Here is a 22,668-nt window from a genome sequence, read left to right on the forward strand (position 1 = left end):
TCTAGCCGCCACCTGTCAGCACTTTGGAACGTGTTTTGATGTAGTTGAGAAGTTACTGCCTGATGGATGACCAGATCATAAGCGTTCCCTGGAGATGGAACCATTCAGAATCAAAACTGACATGTGAATTTAAAAAAGAAAAAAAAAATAGAAGTGAACAATGTCTTCACCCTTGTACGTTGACTAGTGTCCAGTTTCCTGATGAAATAAAGTCACTGGTTTAGAAGAGGTAATGATTTTGTTTTGTTGGTCCCGGGGTGGCTTTTTTTGTTTTCTTTGATTTATTTATTTGAAATTAGGATCTCACTGAGTAGACCAGGCTGGCCTCAAACTCAGAATCCTCCTGCCTCCTCCTTCTGAATGCTAGGATCACAGTGCTCCCATGCCTAGCTAGAGGCTAACCATTATTTTTGATACTGTAAAGTTTTGCAGCTGCCTTTCAAATTCATGTTGTGGAATGTGTCCAGCCATTAAGTGGCCCTGTCTTACTTGAGTAATTTCAAAAGTAGCCAACTGAGCCAAACCCTGTGACCAGGAACAAAAGAACCCCTTGCAGGTTTAGGGACTACTCTCTGAGTCCCAGAATTCTTTAAAAGAATGGGTGGCTTAGATGACTTAACTAAGAGCTAGCAGATCTCTGTTGATTCTATATATGCTCTAGCCAGTTAACCAGTGAGCCCAGAGGCAGCGCTCTCCAGAGCGTGGAGTAGCTTTCCAAGGACCCTGTTTAGCACCCCATTGAGATTCCCTATAGGTCCACAGCATGTTCATTCTTTGTATGGATTATTTTTATGTCACTGTGGCACAAGACTTGCCAGAAGCAAGCGCTGGTCTTATGGTGTAGACAGGGTTTACCCATCAAGGTGGGGATCGTGTGATGGCAAGACCACCTCCTGACCAATGCAGAGTTAGAGTAATGCCGCAAGTCACTCTGCGGTACCACATGGGACATAGATAGAGAATTTGGCTCCAAACAGGGCTAGACTGAACCCCCAGAGGCTGGCTCCTAATGGCCCAAGTCTGCCCTACTTCTCAAAAAATAGGCCACATCCCACAGCCTGTCAAAATAGTGCCACCTACTGGGGACCACATGTTCAAACCTAGGAGCCTGTGAGGCGTGTCTTACCTTTAATGGGTAACACCACTCAACCTGTTACCACACCCACAAAGACGGCTTTTAAGATTTTGTCGGCATCAGAGGACAGTTCCAGCTTAGTAGTTGATCAGCTGACCACGGGTTGTTCTGATCAGGTAAACGCAGGAGCCAAAGTCCAAGGGCCTGTAGCACACACTGTCTCATGAGGCCAGTATCCCAGCCTCCTGGAGCACCACCCCTGGTGCCATATTCCTTCCTCTGAATATTTCTCCTCAGCCTGTAATGTTCTCTTGTGTTCTCCTCAACTGTTAGATCCTGCATGTAGATAACATTTATTTCTACTAATCAGGACTCTGTGCAGTCTGTCTCATGACTATACTTTAAAAAAAAAAAAAGATTTCTTGTATGTGTCTGAATATACTGTCACTGTCTTCAGACACATTGGAAGAGGCCATCGTATCCCATCAGAGATGGTTGTGAGCCACCATGTGGTCTATGGGAATTGACCTCAGCACAATCAGGTGTTTGTACTAAACAATATTTTTACTCTCAACACAATGGCTTACATTGCTGTTATGATGAGTGTTTGGCATAATATGCCCAATGGTGGAGAGATCTGATGAGAAAGGGGAAAAAAGAGGCTCATTTCAATGATCTGCTGTTGATGTCTTAAAATGTCCTAGCAGGACTTGGTGTTCTGTTCTTCAACTGAGGGAAAAGCAGTTGTTAGGACTTGGCTGTCATTCTCCTGGAACAAGTCTTGAGCCTGAGTAATGAGGCAATCCTTCACAGGGTTGAGGCCCACAGGAGGAGGGACAGTGGCCTCAGTAGACAGCATGCTTCCTTCAGGAGGCCGCTGACATGCGTGTCCTCCCTGATGACCACCAGTGCACACTTTCTCAGAGAAAGAAGAAAGATTATTCTTGAAAGCCAAATTCGAAGTGAGTAAATGATTAAGACCAGGCAGTCCCCAGGGACCCAGTCACTCTGAATTCACATGGAAATGCCAGCCTCCTAGCCTTCAGGCTCACAAGGCATCTCTCGCCGTAGCGTGCTGGAGCGGCGGCATCTCCCCATAGTGTGGCACTTGAGGAGTGCCCTAGTCAGGGTTTCTACTCCTGCACAAACGTCATGACCAAGAAGCAAGTTGGGGAGGAAAGGGTTTATTCCGCTTACACTTCCACACAGCTGTTCGTCACCAACAGAAGTCAGGACTGGAACTCAAACAGGTCAGGAAGCAGGAGCTGATGAAGAGGCCATGGAGAGATGGTCCTTACTGGCTTTCTTCCCCTGGCTTGCTCAGCCTGCTTTCTTGTAGAACCCAAGACTACCAGCCCAGGGGTGGCACCACCCACAAGGGGCCCTCCCCCCTTGATCACTAATTGAGAAAATGCCCCACAGCTGGATCTCATGGAGGCACTTCCCCAACTGAAGCTCCTTTCTCTGTGATAACTCCAGCCTGTGTCAAGTTGACACAGAAAACAAGCCAGTACATCCTGTAAATACCTCACTGTGTATATGTGAATGTGTGTGTATATGTGTGTATGTATACATATGTATACAGACACATATATATAGAGAGAGTCTGAGTATATGTACACACGTGTGTATGTACATATGTGTATGTGTTCATCTCTCTATGTCTGGGTGTGTGTGTGGGTGTATAACTGTGTCTGTGTATGTCTGTGTGTGTGTGTGTGTGTGTGTGTGTATGTGTGTAGGGTTTGAACTCAGGTCATCAGGGTTGGTGAGCATCTTTACCCTCCGAGCCATCTTGCCAGCCCAATTCCCTCTTCTGTGTATTGGGAATAACTGTCCCTGTCTTACGTGCATAAGTATTGAGAGAGTGCATATATGTATCATCAAGTACATAGCACACGCTCATTTAATATCTATTGATACATTGGACATCAGGTGTTTTTTCTTTCTTCCCTGGGTTAATTTAAGTTTGTTTTCCATTAAGTTATTTTATTACAGCATAGGGGTAAGAAACCATACACACACACACACACACACACACACACACCATGAACTATGCAACAGTTATCTTTGTTCAAGGTCTCATAATTTGTTACTATTGGAATTTCCTTCTTTATTTTTTTCTCTCTCCTCCCTCCCTCCCTCCATCCCTGCTTCCCACCCCCTCTCTCTCTTTCTCTCTCTTCCCCCCCCCCCCACCTGAGACACAGTAGAAGCGGCCAGGAAGGAGACATGCGTCTCTTGGGCAGTATGTCCCAGGCGTTTTCTTTAGCTTCCTCCTTCTCATGGAGAAAGTGCCGCACAGCTGTGCAGTGTCCTTTTCCTTCTCCTCTGTGCACTGTTTCTCAGGAGCAGCACGTTGTTGCCGCCTGTACCTCCGAACATGTGGAGGGGAGAGGGGCTGAGTCCTGGGGACTCTGGCTTCTGCCCCCTTGTTTGAGAGCTTTCTGACACGACTGGCCAATATTTCCTTCTTTAGAGAGATTGAAAAACTTTTGGATTCTGCTAGTTCTTCTGTGCATCAACTGCCAAAGGGCAATAGTACCTGCTGGTCCAGGAAAATACACACACACACACACATACACACACACACACACACATACACACACACACACACACACACACACACACACACACACACACGGGGACCACATTCTGACCTCTGAGGGGCACCAGCTCTGAACAAAACCATCTAGCTGGCTTTATCAGGAAGACAGTAAAACTGCTCTTTTTATGGAAGTTGGTAACCAAGGCTTAAAAATATTCGAATTCTTTCCAGTTCCGTCTTGCAGAAACTGGCCTTGTGCTCACCAAAGGCTGCAGTATCACCAATAAAACAGCTGTAGGGTTGGTGCCAGGGACCCGTGCACCAGCAGAATAATAGGGCTTGGCACCCGCAGTCCTTATCTGGGTACTCAGGCAGCCCGGAGCTCATGATGCTGAGGCCTGCACAGCACGTCAGTCACCCAGAAGAGAATTTCCAGTGAGGGAAGAAGGGATTCCCAGGCTGGGCTCAGGCTTTGGGGTCGATCTTAGGATTTTAAATAAAAAAACAAATACACCCCCCACCCACCCATATACACAGCGAATGTGTACCTTGGCCTTCATGTGGGTCCTCCAACAACTGGAGTAGGGGCTGTCCTTTTTATTTGTTGCCTGCCTCTAGATCCTGTTTCCCCTAACTGGGCCACTTCAGCCTCAGCGAGAGAGAATGCACCTAGTCCTGTAGTGACTGACATGCCCGCCTGAGGGGATCATACCTGATTCTGTGCGGGGCTCTCCTTCTCAGAGGAGACCAGGAGAAGGGGATGGGAGGAGGAGCTGGGAGAGGGAGGACTGGGAAGAGAGGAGTCCTGATAATGGGATGTAAAGTGAATAAATAAATAACTTAATTTTAAAAAGAAAAAAATGCCAAAGTGGAGCCAGGACCAGCTGAAAGCACTCTGTCCTCCAGGCCCTGGCAGTGCTGTGAGTCACTGGAGGCTGCTTGGATTTCCCAGACTCGCAACTCTTAGCAATTCTGTTAAAACACAGACATCTGGCTTCACCAGTGATGCTAGACTGGATGGCTTCCAGGTGTCAGCCAGATCCCACTTGCTCTTACTTCGTTCGGTCCGTTATGTTCCTTTGACACCATTTAATGTGTCATTTCATTTCTGTTTGTGGCTGGCATCTTCCTGCTTCTGATCATTTCCTAGCTGGTGTTGGAGGACACACCGTTCCGACACACATAGGTATCCACAAGACCCGCTAATGGTGGCCAATTAACGTTTGCAATAGTTTGATATTTGCAGTAATTTGGTGAGTGGACTAAAATTAGATTCGGTTCTTATTGTGCAAAGATGGAGAAAAATGTTCTGCTCGGGCAATCAATGTGCCTCTAAAACTATAAATATGTCAGTGCCTAAATTCCTTTTAAAATAGTGATGTTAGGCAGTCCCTCCAGGAAAGATGCATCCTGGTTAGAGAGAAGCAGTCCCTACCTTGGGGAGGTACTGAGGTCTAGTAGCAGAGGGTTTCCCCTTGTCTGCCACTAGACAACCCCTGTAGCTGGGTACATCTCATAACTTCCCTGAGCCGGCTTGTTTTATGTCTGTTTGACCCAAGGCATAGTCGTTTTGGAAGAAAGAACCTCAACTGGAGTAAAAATATCCTCACCAGATTAATATCTGGGCAAGCCTGGGGTACATTTTATTGATTGATGATTGATATAGAAGACCTAGATCACCGTGGGACCCAGCACTGTGGTCAGTACTAGTTATGGCCTGGTGGTCCTGAGGGCTGTAAAAAGTAGGCTGAGCAAGTCAGTAAGCAGCACTCCTCCATGGCCTCTGCCGCAGCTCCTCCCTCCAGGTCCTTTCCCCGTTTGAATTCCTGCCCTGATGTTACTTAGCAGTGGTGTGTAACCTGAGAGTTGTGAGCTGGAATCAATCCTTTTCTCTCTGACTTGTTTATGGTCATGGTGTTTATCACAGTAATAGAAACCCTAAGTGAGGATGTTCTGCCCGCTCAGTGGGCCATGGTAAACACTGATGTGGTGCACACACCAGGAGTCTGACTCAGTGTCGGCACATGATCCGTCATTGTGAGTTCAGCTGAGGGAGAGGTGTTCAGAAATACAGAATTTTAAATGTGTGTGTGTGTGTGTGTGTGTGTGTGTGTGTTGCACATGCCATGGTAGGTATATGAAAACAGAGGACAGCCTTGTGGAGGGGGTTCTAGGGATTGAATTGAAGTCATCAGGCTTTTGCTGAATATATATAAAACACAGAGGAACCACCTTGCTGGTCCACACTCTAGGATTTTAAGCAAAAAGACTTTCTGTCATTATAGGTCCACATAGACTCTGGAGTCTCTAGAGCTTCAAATGACCATCAAAACTGGTGCATTTGGCATGCTTTCTGTATCCTTGGTTTGAGTGATTTATTTCTAGGTCTCAGCAGGGCTGTCAGGCAGAAGCAAGGACTATCAGGAGCCAGACCCTGTCGACTGAGTACTCTAAGTAGCAAAGTCTGAGAGGCTGGGCTTGAAGAGAGAAGGAGGAAGGACAGGTTCCCAGGTGAGGGGTCGACAAGGAGGAAGCTAAGCAGTGAAGTCGCTGCTCCTCCCAAGGAGGCAATGATCTCATTGCATAAAGATGACGTGCAGGTGTCCCTAGTGTCTGATTTCCTTCAGGTATTGAGTTCATTTATTAAGTTAGTCACCTGTTTCTACTGGGCCTGCCTTAGTCATGAGATAATCCTGTGTGCTTTAGAATCAGCACTTGGGAAATTCTCCTGCTCCAGGATGCTGGACTGTGGTCCTGCTGTTTACCATGCAAATACCTTCCGCCTGCCACATGTCCAGAGGATTGTTTGCACAGAGCTCTGTTTTGAGCCTGCTAGCTCTGCTGAAACCCCATATGCCTAAATTTTAATTATGAGCCTTCGTTGGCTGGTCTCAGGAATCAGTCTGAAAAGAAAGGTGAGCAGGTGAGCAGGCTCACAGTAAGTGCTTCCTTCTTCTGGAGGGTTCACCTTTCCACGACCACCATCAAGGCATAAGAACCCTCTCTGTGGCGATGCACTGGGCATCCCAGCAACTGAAGCCAGAGCCCATAGTCCAGCCATGCTGGCTACCTTTTGGTTCTCTGTATCTTCTGAAGACTTCCTCACGGCCTACCTCTCTCCTTAGAAGGTGCTGTATTTCTCTGTGTAAATTAGTTCCCTCTCTTCAGAATCTCTTTTTTAATGGGTTTTTCTCTCTTCTTTGCAGGGGAGTTGCTGAGCCAGCCCAGGCCAGAAGGGGTGGCGGAGATCATCTGCCCCAAGAATGGCAGCGAGCGAGTGAATGTGGCTTTGGTTTACCCACCTACACCAACTGTGATCAGCCCTTGTTCCAAGTGAGTTCCCATGACCCACTGACCCTTGCTCCTTGCTGCAGATGCTGCCTCTGTAGTGGTGACACCCAAAGCCCCACTTCAACAGTGTGTGCATAAACCTTGAGAAGTCAGTTATCTCAAGCAGCAAAATAGAAACTTATTTTCCCCTTTCTGTGCGTGATATTTTACTTTGCTGAAAAAAGAAATTAAAGCTTTTTATATGTATAATTCATAAACCACACAGTTTACTCATTTAAAAATATAATATATAGATTTTTGGGTTTTATTCTATTTTTAGGTATTTATAACTTAAAGGATGTGCCCCTCTCCCAATAGCATTAATGCAGAGCTTTGATGAAAAGGTATTAGGGTCCAACTGAACCCCGTTCTTGTCCCAAGAGTTCTTAACTGTCATTGTAGAATTAAGTGGGCTTTTCTTCAAAGAATAGTGAGGGGCCATTAAATCAGAAAAGCCTGCAGAAAATCTGTAATGATCTGATTTTTCAAGGAGCTCGGATTCTCTAATCCAAGCAAAGACTGTGAGCTGGCTCCAACCTACTCCCCAGGTGGACTGACAGGAGATGCATGTGTGCAAAGCTATATTCACACAGGATGTGTGCTACGTATGCTAGACAAGGCACATCCTGTTGGCTTGAGGGGTTTGGTTTATGTTTGTATCATACTAGAATGCAAAGAGGCTGCTTCTGAAATGAGATGAAGTGACTCTGGGCTGACAGACTTTATCAATGGCTTTCTGGCTTGAAGCACATTGTCTTGACGATAGCTCCAGTCACATATCCGGGTGCCATATAATGCAACAGGCTTTAGTTTTTCTTCCTGGCTTGTTGCTCATATAGTGTCTGTTCCTTCTCTACACATACTCTACACACACACACACACACACACACACACACACACACAGGCACACATACCAAGTTATTATAGGGCTTTAGATAGTTTACACTCAAAAACTGTGACCTCTCTCTCATCCATCCAGTCAATGTAGGTAGGAGGACAAAACTGCACTTTCTTCACCAGGAACTTGCTATCTGGTCACATGCCAGAGATCTGTGGTAAGAATGTCACCCAGACAGGGACAGCTCTCGTCCTTGGTGTGTGTTTCCTATACAGATGAATCTCTGTGATGTTATAACACGTCAGCAGTAGAAGGGAAAGCCCCCGTTTCCTACAAACTGGGCATTCAGCAAAGGCTATTCAACATGCCTGTGCTGGAGGCTAGCCCAGTGCCCTGAGAGAAATGCCTCTCTAACACTAGATTCTGGATACTCTTTTATCTAGCATGCACCTAGCATGATCCATCCATCACTGAGGTCACCTTAAGAAATTGAAGTTATGAAATGCTTCTCAGGTTTCACGATAGAACCATACAAGCTTTCGTTGTCCTGCTGCGTCTCTGCCGCCCTGAACCTGTCAAAACGCACACATTGTCCTGCCTTGCAATGTCAAAACCCAGGTATTATCCTGCCTTGCAGTTTCTTTGAATAGTTTCTACTGCTTCTTGCCTTTCAGATACATCAGGGCAGGGATAAAGAGGTGTTATAGAAGCAGGGTTCAGAACATAGTACATACTTTATATTGATGCAAATGTCCCTGAGCCACTAGAGACACTAATCAATTGTTTTCATACGGATCCATGCTGTTTAAAAGACAAGATAGATACAAGAGTTAAATATCTGCTTGAGCCAGATGCCCTGGTGGCACAGAGCCAGTTATTCCCAGGAGTGGCTTCTTGTTCTACCACTGTAAGACCCTGTTTACCAGCCTGGAAAAAAACATGTTATCAGCCTCTCCCTGACAGTTTATTGAATCTAAATGAACAACCAGTTTTGAATTTGGGTATCATCAGAATTGGCTTAGACCTCTCTAGTTGTGGGAGGGAGACACCACTGGACTGGGGCCTGGACCCGGTTGTCATAGCAATGATAGCATCTTGGCTGTCTAATTCTTAGCTCTAGACAAAGGACTGCTCCCTAAATATGAAAGTTTTGTATCCTTGGCAAGACTAATGTTTTAGTACAGAACAAGGAGAAATGATCTCTCTCATGACCATCAGGGTAAAGGCCAGTGTCTGTAGTCCAATTAGAAACTTATTTCCTGAAGCATCTACAACTTGTAGTCAAGAGCACTAAACAAAAGCAAACATTAAGGCTAGGCCAGGCCCATGAATGTCCAAGCCACAGATAGCAAAGTGGTTAGCCATTGAGTCACATGGTTTTGGCCCAAGGCTGAGGCTTGGTGTCCAGGCAGGACCAGCAATCCAAAACACTGCCTTTAAGCCCCAGTAACCTAACTTGAGTTTCTCTCTATGAAGTGATATCTACCTCTATTCAAGCTCGTACAATGTAGGCAGATGAGCAAAACCAGACTTTCCTCAAAGGGCACACGCATCAGAATATACGAAGAAAAAGTAGCTATGTGTGCATCTTTGAAGAGACACAGAAGCCACTTGGTTGAATCTAAAGTACGTGCATTGGACTTTAGCCCCCTGAACCCTGCCCTTCTAATAGTGGCCTCTCGGCCAGGACTTTTGCTCTTTCTCTGTTGGACCAGTATAAAGCAGTTGCAAAGCAGAACCTGGGACATGTAGCAGCATGGTCAGATGCCCCGTCTCTTTCCCACATGACCAGGATGGTATTCTGTTTACTGTTCAGATCAAAAAAGTGTGAGGAGTCCCAAGAATCCTGTTCCTCATTTTGTTGGGACAGCAGGTGCTAACCACAACAGTCCCAGGCAGAATAAACACCCTACTCTATGTCATCGACATTGATCTTTTAATGCTTTGGGGGGGAAGGGTCTTTCCAAGACTTCATTTGTCTGGTTTCCTCTGCCCTCAGGTATCAGAGACTTGACATTTAATGGGCTGCCTATAGCCATGTGCAAAATAGTGATGCAGTAGATAGAGTTTATAAACAAAAGAAGAATCAATGGTTGTTATTCGGTACTTCCTTATGAATGCCAAACTTTTCTATTTCTCATTTGAAAACATAATTTCAGGCATAAAATTTTAAAAACAAGAAAAGAGTGTGTATTGGGGGGTGGGGGGTGGCGGGGGCAGAGATAACTCTGTAGTTAAGAATGCCAACTGCTCTTGGAGAGGATCTGAGTTTGGTCCCCAGCACCTATATGGGACAGTTTACAACAGTTTGCAACTCCAGCGTAAGAGACTTCTCTGACCTTTGAACCTGAACACACACACACACACACACACACACAGTTTGCAACTCTAGCTTAAGAGACTTCTCTGACCTTTGAACCTGAACACACACACACACATACACACAGTTTGCAACTCTAGCTAAAGAGACTTCTCTGACCTTTGAACCTGAACACACACACACACACACACACACACACACACACAGTTTGCAACTCTAGCTTAAGAGACTTCTCTGGCCTTTGCACCTGAGCGTACCCACACACACACACACACACACACACACTTAAAAGGTAAAAGTAAAGTACAAAAATTTCCATTTGTTTCTTCCCTGTGAAAAGAGTTGCAAAGTAAAGAGTAGGTGGCAGGTTTTCAGGTTGAGGCTCATAATAGGTCCTCTAGGAAGGCTCCCTCTCTCTGTGACTTATAGCTGTTACTTGTCCTGGTGGTGGGTGGTAGAGCTCTCTCCCAGAATTCCATTGAGAAGAGGTTTCAGGAATGGATGAACTGCTGTTCTTCTGCCTGCCCTTCCTGCACCAAGGGAGAAGCAGTTGCCTAGAGGCCTCGTGTGCACTTTGCTAATCTAGTCGAATGAGGGTTATTTCTGCACTTTGTATTTCTGACTGCAAAGGATTTGGCATGGGATGACCATGCATTTGACAGCAGAGGTGCTTACAAAACTAAGAGACAAAAACTTCCTTGATGTGTACTATGTCACACATTGTCCTAAAGCTCTGTGGATGTCTAGTTTACACAGTTCTTGATGACTCTCGGTGTATTTTGAATAGTGTGGCTGCTCTGTTCCCTGTCTTATGTTAAGTATTTTCATCACCCCAAGAAGAAATAGGATTCCAATTGCCATTACTTGCTTTTAGTCTAATGTGGTACCTAGTTTGTGTCGCCAATGTGTTTAGTGTCTTCTTCCAGAATGGTTTTGGTGGCTGGTGTGTTGATGTTAAGAAGACTCTTAAGTTTGAAATAAGTTCTCACAAATCCTTTTGGCAGTCCAAATGGAATGACATAACTTGGTACCATGTACCACTCATATAGCCCCTTGTTTCTTGGGTGACAGAGGAGAGATAGGGTATCAGGGAGGGAGGTGAGGAGCTTCCTTTAGAACTTTCTAGTTGTAGTCTTTTGATAGCCCAATAGCCAAACATTCTAATTTCTGGATGTGAGGAATTGGTAACTACTTGGGGATCCTAACAGAACCCCATCCTCTCTTGGACACCAGAAGCAGAAAGCACTCAAGTGATGTATAAAATGGTATGAGATGGGCCTGCAGTACTTGCCTGTAATCCTGATACTCAGGAGGATGTTGAGTTCTAAGTCAGCCTGAGCTACATAGTAAGACCCTGCGGGGAGGGGGGGGGCAGGGAGAGGGGCAAATGAATGTGTTAATTAAATGAAATGACAGAACTTTACAGGTTCCTGTATGCTTTAAATCACCTGGAGATTGCTTTGACATTTAGAAGCACTCCAGTTGCTATATTGTATCATTTGGAGAATAATGACAAGAGAAAGTGAATGGTCCCACAGACACACTAGCTCCATGCAACAGTGTTTCCAGCCTGTAGTTGGTTGAATCTGAGGATACAGAATCTAAAGAAGGAGGTACAGGTAGTGGCCGACTAGAAGCTCTCTAGGAACAGTAGAGAGAAAATAGAAGGATAATTTCTTTTTCACACTTTAAGAAATATCTAGTAACATTTAATAATTTTATAGGCATATTTTGATCATCTCCCACTCCTCTCCCTAGTTATTGTTTTCTCAGAACCTTCCTTCCAACTCCTCCCAACTTCGGGCCCTCTCTTTTGTTTGTTTGTTTTAAATAGTTCTCTAAGTCCATTTTGGGTTGCTCCACAGGTGTAGAGACCATCTGCTGGGACCACCCCCTTCAGAAAAATCAACTCTCCCCCAGAAGCTATCAGCTTTCAGTAGGTCCTCAGATAGTGGGAGGGGACTGTGAATTTAATGGAAATTTCCCTTCACAAGGAATAATGTTCTTCTCAGAAGCCATAAGATGCCAAAGAAAAAGCCCAGTACCAGATGAAGGATATCTCCCCCTTGAGTTGTTGGGGGACTTCAGTGTTTTGATGATACCCCCAAAACAATACAGGCTATTTTGCCATTTGCCCTTGGTTATTTATCTGAACCTGATATTATAACCCTATTGCTGAAACCACAATATACTTTGATCATAGGATGTGGAAAGATCAAGTTTGTACCAGTTAGGAAAAGGTGCTGTGTGGGCCCCTGGAGAAGGAAAGTTGCCAACAGTCTCACCCACTGATGAACTCTGTGTGCTGCAATTAACAATCAGCCTGGGCAGAATAGGTTCATGGAAGCAATAGTGGCACAACTGTTATGGGTGTAAACAACTCCTTTCTGATTAGAGTTAAGGCCCACTTCACAGGAGGAAGCATATTCCTGGCACTATATAAACCTGGATAAGAACTCACGGTTGGGGATCATGGCTCATTGATCCTAGGGGTGAGCCAACTACTATTGTTTAGTAAGTAGACATCAGAGTAATCTACACTCTAAATTCATGTTTCTGTACCTGAAGATTGCTATAGTTCTCAGACTTCAGAAAAGTATCTCAATGCGGAAGATGACCATTAATGCAGAGTGTCACAGCTGGTTAAAATGCAGAGAATACATGCTGTTGAGTGCTCTGTGACAAATAGGATGTGTGTATCACGCTCCTGCCCACAATGCTTAGAGGCCATTGTGGTAAAGGGTCAGAATGATTTTAAGAGCCAGAGACTGGAGAGAACCAATACCTTCTGGATGAGAGAGGGCCACTGCACTCATGAACTCACAGCTGGTGTGGCTGCACTCATGAACTCACAACTGGTGTGATTACCTGCACAGTATCAAGCTAGGCAACATGATAGAATCTTTTACATGTCTGTCTGTGAATCCCTGGCTCTGTGATATCTCTCTTCAGGTTGAGACACTTAGTGTTTTAGTCCACAGAGTGTGTGAGCTTCTGATCAAATGACAGATGACCAGCTGCACTTCAATTTTAGGTGACCTGTACCTGAAAGTTGTTTTTTTGTTTTGTTTTGTTTGTTTGTTTGTTTGTTTGTTTTTATTTCCAAAGAAAATCTGACCAGTGTCCTCCTTCCCTAACTAAACTGTGTATGCTCTCTTAAAAATTGACTGCTAACCCCAACTTAGCTACTGAGTCTTCTGTAAGGACCTCAAAGAACTCAAGAGACTAGCACAAACAAACAAACAAAACAAATATCAAAAACAAACAAACAAAACACATTACCTCCCAACATACTAGCACACCACCCATGTCCATTTGTGTGGTTTTTATGGGCTGACCCAGAAACATGCAGGGCAGAGGATTGTCTAATTTTTATTTCCTAATAGTTGAACTTTCTCTTAGGTGGTCCCTGGTCTGTGTGCTCCGTCCTGTAGGATTAGGAGGGAGTTCATAGAGAATAAAGAAGTTAATTCTAATTTTGGCACATGGTGCGCTAATAGAATCAACAAAAGTATTCTAAACAAAAGCCAGCATTTTCTGGCTTGGAAATGTCGAGCTAAGCATTTTCACACTAACAATAAAGGGCAGAGCTGAGATTTGCATTCAAAACTTTTTTTTTTCAAAAGCCTTGAGGATTGCCTGTACATGGTAGAATTCACATTCAAGCAAGAACTTCACTAGATACCTCTCTTTCTATTGTAAGTATTCTTAAAAAGTATGGTAATAATTTCACATAAGTTCTACAGTGACATTGTCATGACATAAGGATATTTAAGACCCACTGGAATATCCTTTTATATATAAAAGTAGGGTGAAGATCGTGGCCTTTAGCTCACCAAATAATTAGGCCAAAATTTCAAAGCCACCCTGGATTAGCTAGTATGAGTTTGAAAACATATTTTAAGGAGAAATGGAATGACCCAAAGTTGGCTTTATCACAATGAACCATATTCATTGACTATAGAATTTTAAAACAGAAGGAGTGTGTGCACTGGGGCAGATATAGCCGGTATTTATAGCTAAGTGTGAAGTGGCCTGTTTGGAAGCTCCCATCTATTTGATTTGTTTATTTTGTCCTTGGCAAGGACAAACTCTCCCATTGCTTGGTTACCTGTCCCAGCTGGAGGAATTGTGTGTCTTGAATCTGCAGTCTCCCGTCAGCTACATTGATACTGGACTTCTCCCCTCTCTGCTCAGGTATCTCCATCCTTTCTTGGAAAATTAAGTGGAAAGGATAGTGCTTCTTCCCCTCTGCCACCATTTTTACTGTACCCACTCTGTGACTTTAGGAGCACCAAGTTTTAAGGGTAAGTCTCTGGGAATCAGAGAGTCTCTTGAATAGGTGTGGTGCTAAGACCCTGGAGAACTGAGGGATGACACGGGGTGGATTGGGAATGAAGGGGGCCCATTGGGCAGAGAGCCCAAGCACTCTCTTTTCCACTTGTCTGGAGTCACTCAGGAATGGGATAGATGCTCGGGATAGAGGGAAACAGCAAAACGTTCCATTCTTCACGTAACTTAGGGTAGTATGACAAGTCAAGCAATCTTAGATCTGTGTTGGGGAAAACATGGGTGTGTGTGAGTGTGTGTGTGTGTGTGTGTGTGTGTGCACATGCATGCCCTTACTAATTTACATTATTGTGCAGCCTGTAGCACCAGGATTAATCTCATGAAACTTCCTGAAAACAGTTTTTTTAGGTTCACTTTCTCAAGGTTGTTTGAGCTCTGGGGTATCTCTACACTAGCTTGAATCTCCATATTTCAATCTCTATCCCTCCTCCCCTCCCCTGCCCACCCCTCCGACCCCCGTGTTATTTTTTAGATGGTTTTACTATTTAGTCAAGATGAGTCTCTACTTTGCTGTCCTCCTGCCTCTGTCTCCTGAGTGCTTGGATTATCAGCATGGGCCACCCTGCTTGACTCCTGAGCAAACTTCACTGTTAGTGCTGTGGCGTTAGACATCGGTAAAGTAGAGGTTTGTGGAGGTGCTTATTTCATGAGGTTGTCTCATGGACCAGTGTGTCAGGGGCTTGTACTCTGAGGGACTCTTGTCTAGGTGTGATAGGTATTACTGACTACAACATGAAAAAGCATGGTATACCAACACCTTTTTATTAGAACAGGGGTAGGAAAAATATCTAAAAACAGCGTGCACACGCACACACACACACACACACACACACAGAGAGAGAGAGAGAGAGAGAGAGAGAGAGAGAGAGATGGGAGGAGAGAAGTAGAGGGAGGAGGGAGAGGCAGTTTCAAACATAGCATTTAACATAATTACATAGAGCAAATAAATGCTCAATAAACATACTTACTGTTGTTTCTACTAGGAATATATGCAGTGTACACTGAAGGGCCTAGAGAGTAAAAACTATGAACAAAATATTTCTACAATGTGGGTACTGTGGTAAAACCCTGCCTGCTGGTTTATCTAGATACTTATTAATTAAGAGGTCTGCCTATAGAAGGTAAATGTGTATACAGGATACGTAAGAGTAGTGGTTTCTTTTTATCTCCAAGGAAGAAGAAATAAAAATCTGTATACTTAATGCCTACCCCTGTTCTCATAAAAAAAGGAGATGTTGGCTTATCATGCTATCTTTCATGTTGTAGTCAGTAATACCTATCACACCTAGACAAGAATCCTTCCGAGTAAAGGCCCCAGACCCACTGGTCCAGGTCTGATCCTGCAAGTCATATAAAGCAGAGAATAGCGTATCTCACACTCCAGCTAATAATTGCCTCAAGGCCCAAGGCTTCAGTGCTGTTCTCGCAGTAATGGATGCTCTCATTCCTGGGTCTATTTTAAAACAAAGTAGGTTCCCACTTTAAAGGATAATAAGGCTGAAAGACCAATAGACAGCCGGCACTGACTGCAGAGAGTGGGGTAAGCTATACCCGGGAAGCATGGACCTGCTCTTGCGACCAGTCAGGAGGGGCTGCGGCAACAGCCTTGCTTGTGGGTTATAAGGCAAGGCAGGCATGCAAGTTTCAGATTGGCTGGTGGTTGTCTATTACCAGGTCCTGGAGGGATGGGGGGCAGGAACGGGGTGGATGGGATCGTCATCGTGACCTGGCATATTTGGGTGCAGAAGACAGCACTGGCAGGCAAGCCTGTTAAGCTCACCAGGAACTGGATTCTTCCAGGATGACCAGTCCCTCCGTGATCGTTACCTTCTACACACATCTCAAAATATAGAAAATGAAAAATACCATTAATATATACTTTAGTTTTCCTTTCAGCCCAGATAGCCAAATATTTTGAGCCATCATTTCTTTTCACACCCGGAGTTGGGGCAGGTGCTCTAACCTGGGAAGATTCTAGGATTAAGCATCAGATAGAACCGTGTCAACCCCTTACCTCATGTAGCAGTATCCCATCTACTGGCCCCCTTGGATGTCCTGTGGGCTTCGTGGTAGAGAACTGCGTTCACTTCTTCTTCCCCCAAAGGTCTTGAGTGCTCCATGCTTCCACCTATACAGTCTGTCACCAGAGAGTTTGCCCATTCTCTCAGTGTGCCTTGACGTGACTAAGCTGTCTCTTTAGCTCCGTGATTTCCTCTGACTCAATCCACCAAGATTCCAAGATTCCTGTAATTGAAGCTCCTTGACTGATCTAATCATCTTATCCTGCTAACAGATAAAAAGTTTTTAAGATGTATTTATTTTCTTTTATGTGTACATGTGCTTTGCCTGCATGTATCTCTGTGTACCACATGTCCCTGGTGCCATTGAAGGCCAGTAGAGGGTATTGGATTTCCTGGAAACTAAAGTACAGAGAGCTGTGAGTCATCATATAGGTGACAGGAATCAAACCGGGGTCTTCTGAAAAAGCCACGGCTGTTCTTTACCACTGAGGCATCTCTTTCTATGCTCCCCTCCAGTGTTTATGTTGTGATGTCCCTGCCTGACACATGGATCCCTTTTTTAAAGCCTTGAGTAACTTTCTGGTGATTGTAGGCTTACGTTCAAAACCCTAGGTGTGACTCAAAAGGTCCTTCACAGTCACGTTTTCTGCTAACCTGAGATAGCCCTTCAACTGAGGGGCAGTTGAGCACAGCGGCCCCTGGCTAGCTCTCAGTCCTCAGCTGACTGGCACCTGGCTCCCTTACCAATGCAAGTCCATTGCCCCGGAAGCCAAGGATGTGTGCCTTATTTTCAGGGAAGCCAAGATTGCTAACTCTAATCAATTACTCTGTCCTGCACACTTCCTCCATGTTTTTATACTGTTTAATACCATTCTATTATAGGAAGGAGCTCACAGTATCGTAGCCACTTTCTATCTGTGGCTTTTCTTCCAATCTTATGGCTTATTTGTGTAGCTGTGTTGAGCATTCACAATCTGGTTGGCATTGTGGCAGGTACTGAGGATACAGAAATAACCTGCCCACAAGAGTCATAGAGTGGGAACCAAAAGTAGCCAGACAAGAAAGGCGTGCCAGGTTGAAATAGAAGTTTGATGACAGATTATGAATAGCACTGAGAACAGTAGTAGGAAATACCAGGTAAAGGCTCAGGAAGTGGTATTTGGGGTGGACCTCGAAGGGCTGGGGTAGCTTCCTAAGATGGAAAAGCAGTAGGGTAGAGAAGGTTGGAGATGTGATGGGTAAAGAGAGGGATTGGTGTGTTCTAATATCTCTTCCTGTTGTTGTAATACAATTCCGTTATCAAAAGCAGCTTATGGGAGAAAGGGTTTATTGTGTCTCATGGTTCAAGACAGTTCCTCATGGAGGGGTTCCTCATGGATGGCGGCAGTAAGACCTGAAAGCTTCTGGCCAATCAAACCTTCAGTGTCAGCTGTTGCTCAGTTCTCTACTTACATTGGCCAGAATCTCAGCCAGTCAAACCGTCCCACCCACAGGGGGCGGGTCTTCCTCCCGCTGTTAACATAATCAAGATCATCTCCTCCAGGCCCTCCTCTCCGGTGATTCTAGAATCTGCTGAGTGGACAGGTAACAAGAGCCGTCACAAGGTGGGCAATGCTGCAAGTGGTGACGCTGGAATGTCCCCCGCAGCAGCCTCCGTTAGGCGATCTTGTGTTTCTCAGAGCCATCTGTGACTCAGGGGAGCAGACAGCAGACACAATCGAAAGTTCATTATATTCGCTGAAGAAAAGCAGTTACTGCCACCTGAACCGAGAGCTGGCTGCCACACCGCGCCGTTAACTGCCTGAATGAGATGTGTGTGTCCATATGCCAGTCTCTTAATCGTATTTCAAAACCTTTGTTACCAGGAGTTTATTATACTGCTAGGTTTTTATACATTTTCATATGACTCAGTGGCAAAGAAATGCAAAACTCTTCAAAGGCCCAAAAAAGCAGACCTCTATTCTACCCATCAAACGTACGTTGGAGTCTTGCTTGTCCTATAACAAGGCCCAGCTATGTCATAACCCGTGGGCATCTTCCTCCCAGGACCTGATGGGATTGGTAACACATTGAAAAAATAACAAGGAACACTGTACTACAAGGAAAAGTGTCATTCCTGGTACGTGAGCAGTAACCAGAAGGCTCCGGGTTTGGGTGAACTATAGTGATAGAGCACTGGGTAAGCATCTTGTATGGGCTGAAAGGTGTTATCAGGTAGATAGTGAGTTACCAGCCTCTGCAATAAAACGGCATTGAGAGAGACGGAGTGGGGGCGGGGCAAACCAGAGCCCCTTTCCTTGCCCTGCCTTTGTATGCCATTAAGTGTTATTAAAACACTCAGAAAAATCCCCCTGCTGCCTAGCATTGTAGAACGCCGAAATAAAAGCCAGAGACATCTGATCTTCTCCGCTCTGTTTCGTTTCAAGCAAATGCCATTGTTTAGTTGGTCGAGAATGCCACAGTATATTCAGACCACGCTCAGACACCCTGGATTTGGCTGACACCCTTGCTTGGAACACTAAATAAAAGCATGCTTAGTGGTGGTAGGCAGATAAGCTCAGGTTAAGGCGTGTTCTTTCTGAGCCTGGGGTGGGGGACGGTTATCCACGTGTCCATGTGTGTTTACTGAGGAAGCGAGTCTGTGTTTAGAGGCTGGGCTTGTTCATTACCAGGCTAATTCAACTGTAAGGTTCCAGTCTGGTAAGTGGTCATAGTAATTAGTGTTGGTCCCCACTTACGGCTGACCTAAGCTTAGCATCACAGACAGACATTTGACTAATCTAACTGCTAAAAAGACTGCTTACTCGGTGGGTAATCAGGACCCTGACGTCCATGTTCATAGAGAAATTTAGAAGTAGGCATGGAAATCTGTGCAGACGACTCGTTTATATCTTTGTCCTTATGATTGAGACTACTGTCATTTTGTCTTCTCATCCTATCCAGGAAGAACGTTGGTGAGAAGCACAGAAACCAGTGACATCCGTGGCTGTGGAATTTCCATGGAGTTAACAGAGCACGGGACCGCCTGGGACATCTTCTGCCCCTGGCAAGTCCGCCAGGCTCCTAAGCGCCTTCTGGGGCCCAGAGCAAAACTGCACGTGCACCAGGGTGCTTGCAGAGGACTCTTGGAGTGGTTGGAGGGAGCTGGGACGATGGGAGCAAACATGGGGCAAATGTTTTACAACCTGAACCTCAGAACTGTGATCCTCCAAGGAGAAAGCTACTTGAAGAAAAGAAAGAAGAAGAAGAGAAATAAAGTTAACAGGCTTCTCAGGGATTGTGTTTTCTGTGTCTACATGAGCCATAGCTCCAGGCCAGGCGGCAGTATTTAGAGCACCCGGATTTCAGTTCTGTCCAATGTGAAGGAGGGATCAACTGACGTTCATTGCCGTTCCGTAACTAGTGTAAGATATGTATATGTTAATCTTTATTTTTATAATATGCAAATACATTTAAATTTATACAGTCGGACACTTCTAGCATTAGTTAACACTGGGTGCAATATTCTGCGTGAGAGCTGTGCCAAGATGGGGCTGATGTCTTTTAGTGTCAGACCTTGGATTCTTTCCATTGTCCTTTAGCCCACCTGCTCAACTGCGAAGGACAGGGAAAGCTAGCCTCTCTCCCTGTTAGCCCGTGGCTAGACTTAAGGTTGGTTCCTAGAACTCTAATAACCACCAGGAGCATTCAGCCCATTGAGACAGAGCCCCCTCCTACCTTTCCATCGCACCTTCCTGCTTGTTAGTCACTGGCCATGGTGGTAGAATGATAAATATTCTGTCCCCACACATCAGCACTGCTGAGGCAGGGGCATATTCCCAGAGGCTAAGTGAGGCGAAGGAAGAATCTCTGAAAATGTGGATCTTCGAACAACTTGAGATACTCTGAATTCAGTTCTAAATCTTGCAGCCATTCCTCGCTATGCACCCCCTCTCCCTCGCCCCCACAACGGTGTGCATGACTTAGCAGAGCGGTCTGAGAACCTCTCCATCTGACTGTCCGCCTTCCTGTAGGAACAGCCTTTAAGGAGGAGCTCCACCCCTCATTGGCTGTTTATTCATGCAGAGCCACTTGGAGGAAGTCTGCTGCCAGGAGTCCTAGCAGAACCCTTGTTTTGAAATCTCTAGGTGGTAAACACTTAAAATTAAACTCCACAAATTGCTCTCTAGGTAGGGCCAGACAGCTTACACTGTAGTAGAAACACACTCTCCAAAGAACGTTAAGGACTCTGTTTACATCTGCCATCTCCGTGTGTTGACAGGGAGCATGTAAAACTGACTGTTTCCCAACAAGAAGCGGAGTGTCAGCTGGTCTTCCTCTGTCGCCTGTATTGACTCTTAGAATGCCACAGCACACGCAGCCCCCACAAATCTTTAAGAGAAATGCAAGCAGGTGGCTGCACTGTTGAGAAATTACAAATTGATTCGTATTCAGTCTGTTCAGTTGACTTCACCGCACCCCCCTCCCCCAGGAGCCCGTTCTGTGGAGGCAATTTCTCAGAAATCAGAATCGAGTAGGGATTGTCTCTATGTTTTGAATACTCAAACATGACAAGTCCAGTTTAAAATTTCTTTTTTCCTTTTAGAACACAGTTGCAGGATGGGCGAGGCTCGAGTTGATCTCTTCTGTCGAATGTCTCATGTGTATGTGTGCAAGTGTAAACCAAAGGGTTAACGTTCCCCTGGCTTTACAGACCACTGAATTATTGGACAATAGTTTGCTTATTTTTTTAAATTGGCACCAGACCGTTCTGAAACTGTCAAGTCAGCAAAGCTCAATGTCCTATTTGATTTGGGGCTTATTCCCCAGAGAGCCACATCAAATAAAAAATAAGGCTCCTTGGGTGAGCATGCCCTGCAAATGGTTGCTATTTTCATAAACACAGATGCCCATGTTCTGAATATCTGCTGCTTTCTGACAAGTGATGTCGTGTGTTGTCATCTGAACCCTAGAGAAGCATCGTGGACGAGGAACCCTTGGTGGTCACATGTGTTGTGGCTAGGGTCGGGCACTGTCAAAGGGTCACGTGCCTGAAAAAGCTCCAGCAAAGCGTGAGAACTTGCCTCAGTGTGGGGGGAGGGCTGAGATACAGAAGCCACTCTGCCCAAGATGAATTTCAGCGGCTGGCCGGCCTTATAGGAGAGTTTTGTTTCCTTATTTCACACCTGGGAAGACTCAGCGGCCCGCAGCTGCGGGACCATCCACTAAGCACAAGAGGAATTCGTTCTATCCAAGGAGCCCCCATGCCTCTCAAATGCCCTCCGAGTTTGTTATGGTTTCTATTCTTACAACTAGTGGTATCAAAACCACTTCCTGGGATTGTAGAAGTGCTGCCAGAATCAATGTTTTCCCCCTTGTAAGGAAAAACAAAAAAAAAAACAAAAACAAAACAAAACACTCGACAGTGCTCATATTTGACATGTACACTAGACTCTTGAATGAATAGAGGAGGGGCTTGGTGGGATTCCAGTGGAGTGTGTGTTTTTCATGCTGCAGTCTGTGAATTGTAATTGTGGTTTCCCAGTTCCTTGTCCTAATGGGGCAGAAATTTAAAAAACAAACAAACAAACAAAAAAACAATAAAAACACGATGAAATGGTTAAGCCATGGTAGCTCCAGAGTTTATTATTTCTGGTTTGGTTATTTCAGTTTTATCAGTTAAAAGGAATAGCAATTTTGTGTTTTTAGCTCAATTTTGGGGGGGGGAAGGAGAAAGAGTCAGCTGCTTCCATGTGTTTGCAGCTTGAGTCCCCTCCCCCCAAAGGGGAAAAAACACTACGAGCCGTTGTTTTCATATTTTTTCATTCCACTTATGTGTATATGTGTGCATGGGGTGGGGGTGCCACAGTACACATGCGGAAGTCAGAGGTCAACTTTGGAGAGTTGGTTCACTGAATCTAGCATCTAGGTCCTAGGGATGAAACTTAGGAGGGCAAGCTTGGTGCTGGATGCCTTCACCTATTGAGTCATCCCCCTGCCCCAAGTCTCTCCCAAAACTCTGCTTCTGAAACATTGGCTCTGTCTTTTGGGACTGGGGACTGAACCCAGGACCTTCCACATGCCAGGCAAGTGCCCTGCTACTCAACCACAGTCCCAGCCTAATACCACCTGTCCGTGAAATCAGATTCCTTTCCCAGTGAGCCATTGTGCTTCTAAGTTAGAGCTTAGTGATGTGTGAGACTTTAG

At 45.1% G+C, this 22,668-nt stretch overlaps 1 protein-coding gene across 4 annotated transcripts in view; it reads left to right on the forward strand.

Moving 5' to 3' along the window:
• The window catches only part of Mfhas1 (multifunctional ROCO family signaling regulator 1), an 87,707-nt gene extending 65,622 nt beyond the window's left edge, over positions 1-22,085 (forward strand). Inside the window, exons 2-4 of one of the 4 annotated variants that reach the window (XR_007974101.1) lie at positions 6,830-6,956; positions 14,309-14,418; positions 19,426-22,085. Coding sequence is in view for 1 of the 4 variants with exons in the window: in XM_052162026.1 (XP_052017986.1) it covers positions 6,830-6,956; positions 19,426-19,459 (161 nt within the window). In the remaining 3 variants the exon portion in view is untranslated. Of the gene's footprint in view, positions 1-5; positions 230-6,829; positions 6,957-14,308; positions 14,419-19,425 lie in introns of those variants that run through there. The other 3 variants (XR_007974100.1, XR_007974102.1, XM_052162026.1) reach the window with 3 other exon arrangements.
• Positions 22,086-22,668: the final 583 nt, after the last annotated feature.

This window comes from Apodemus sylvaticus, chromosome 18, assembly GCF_947179515.1.
Source record: "Apodemus sylvaticus chromosome 18, mApoSyl1.1, whole genome shotgun sequence".
NCBI classification, from domain to species: Eukaryota; Metazoa; Chordata; class Mammalia; order Rodentia; family Muridae; genus Apodemus; species Apodemus sylvaticus.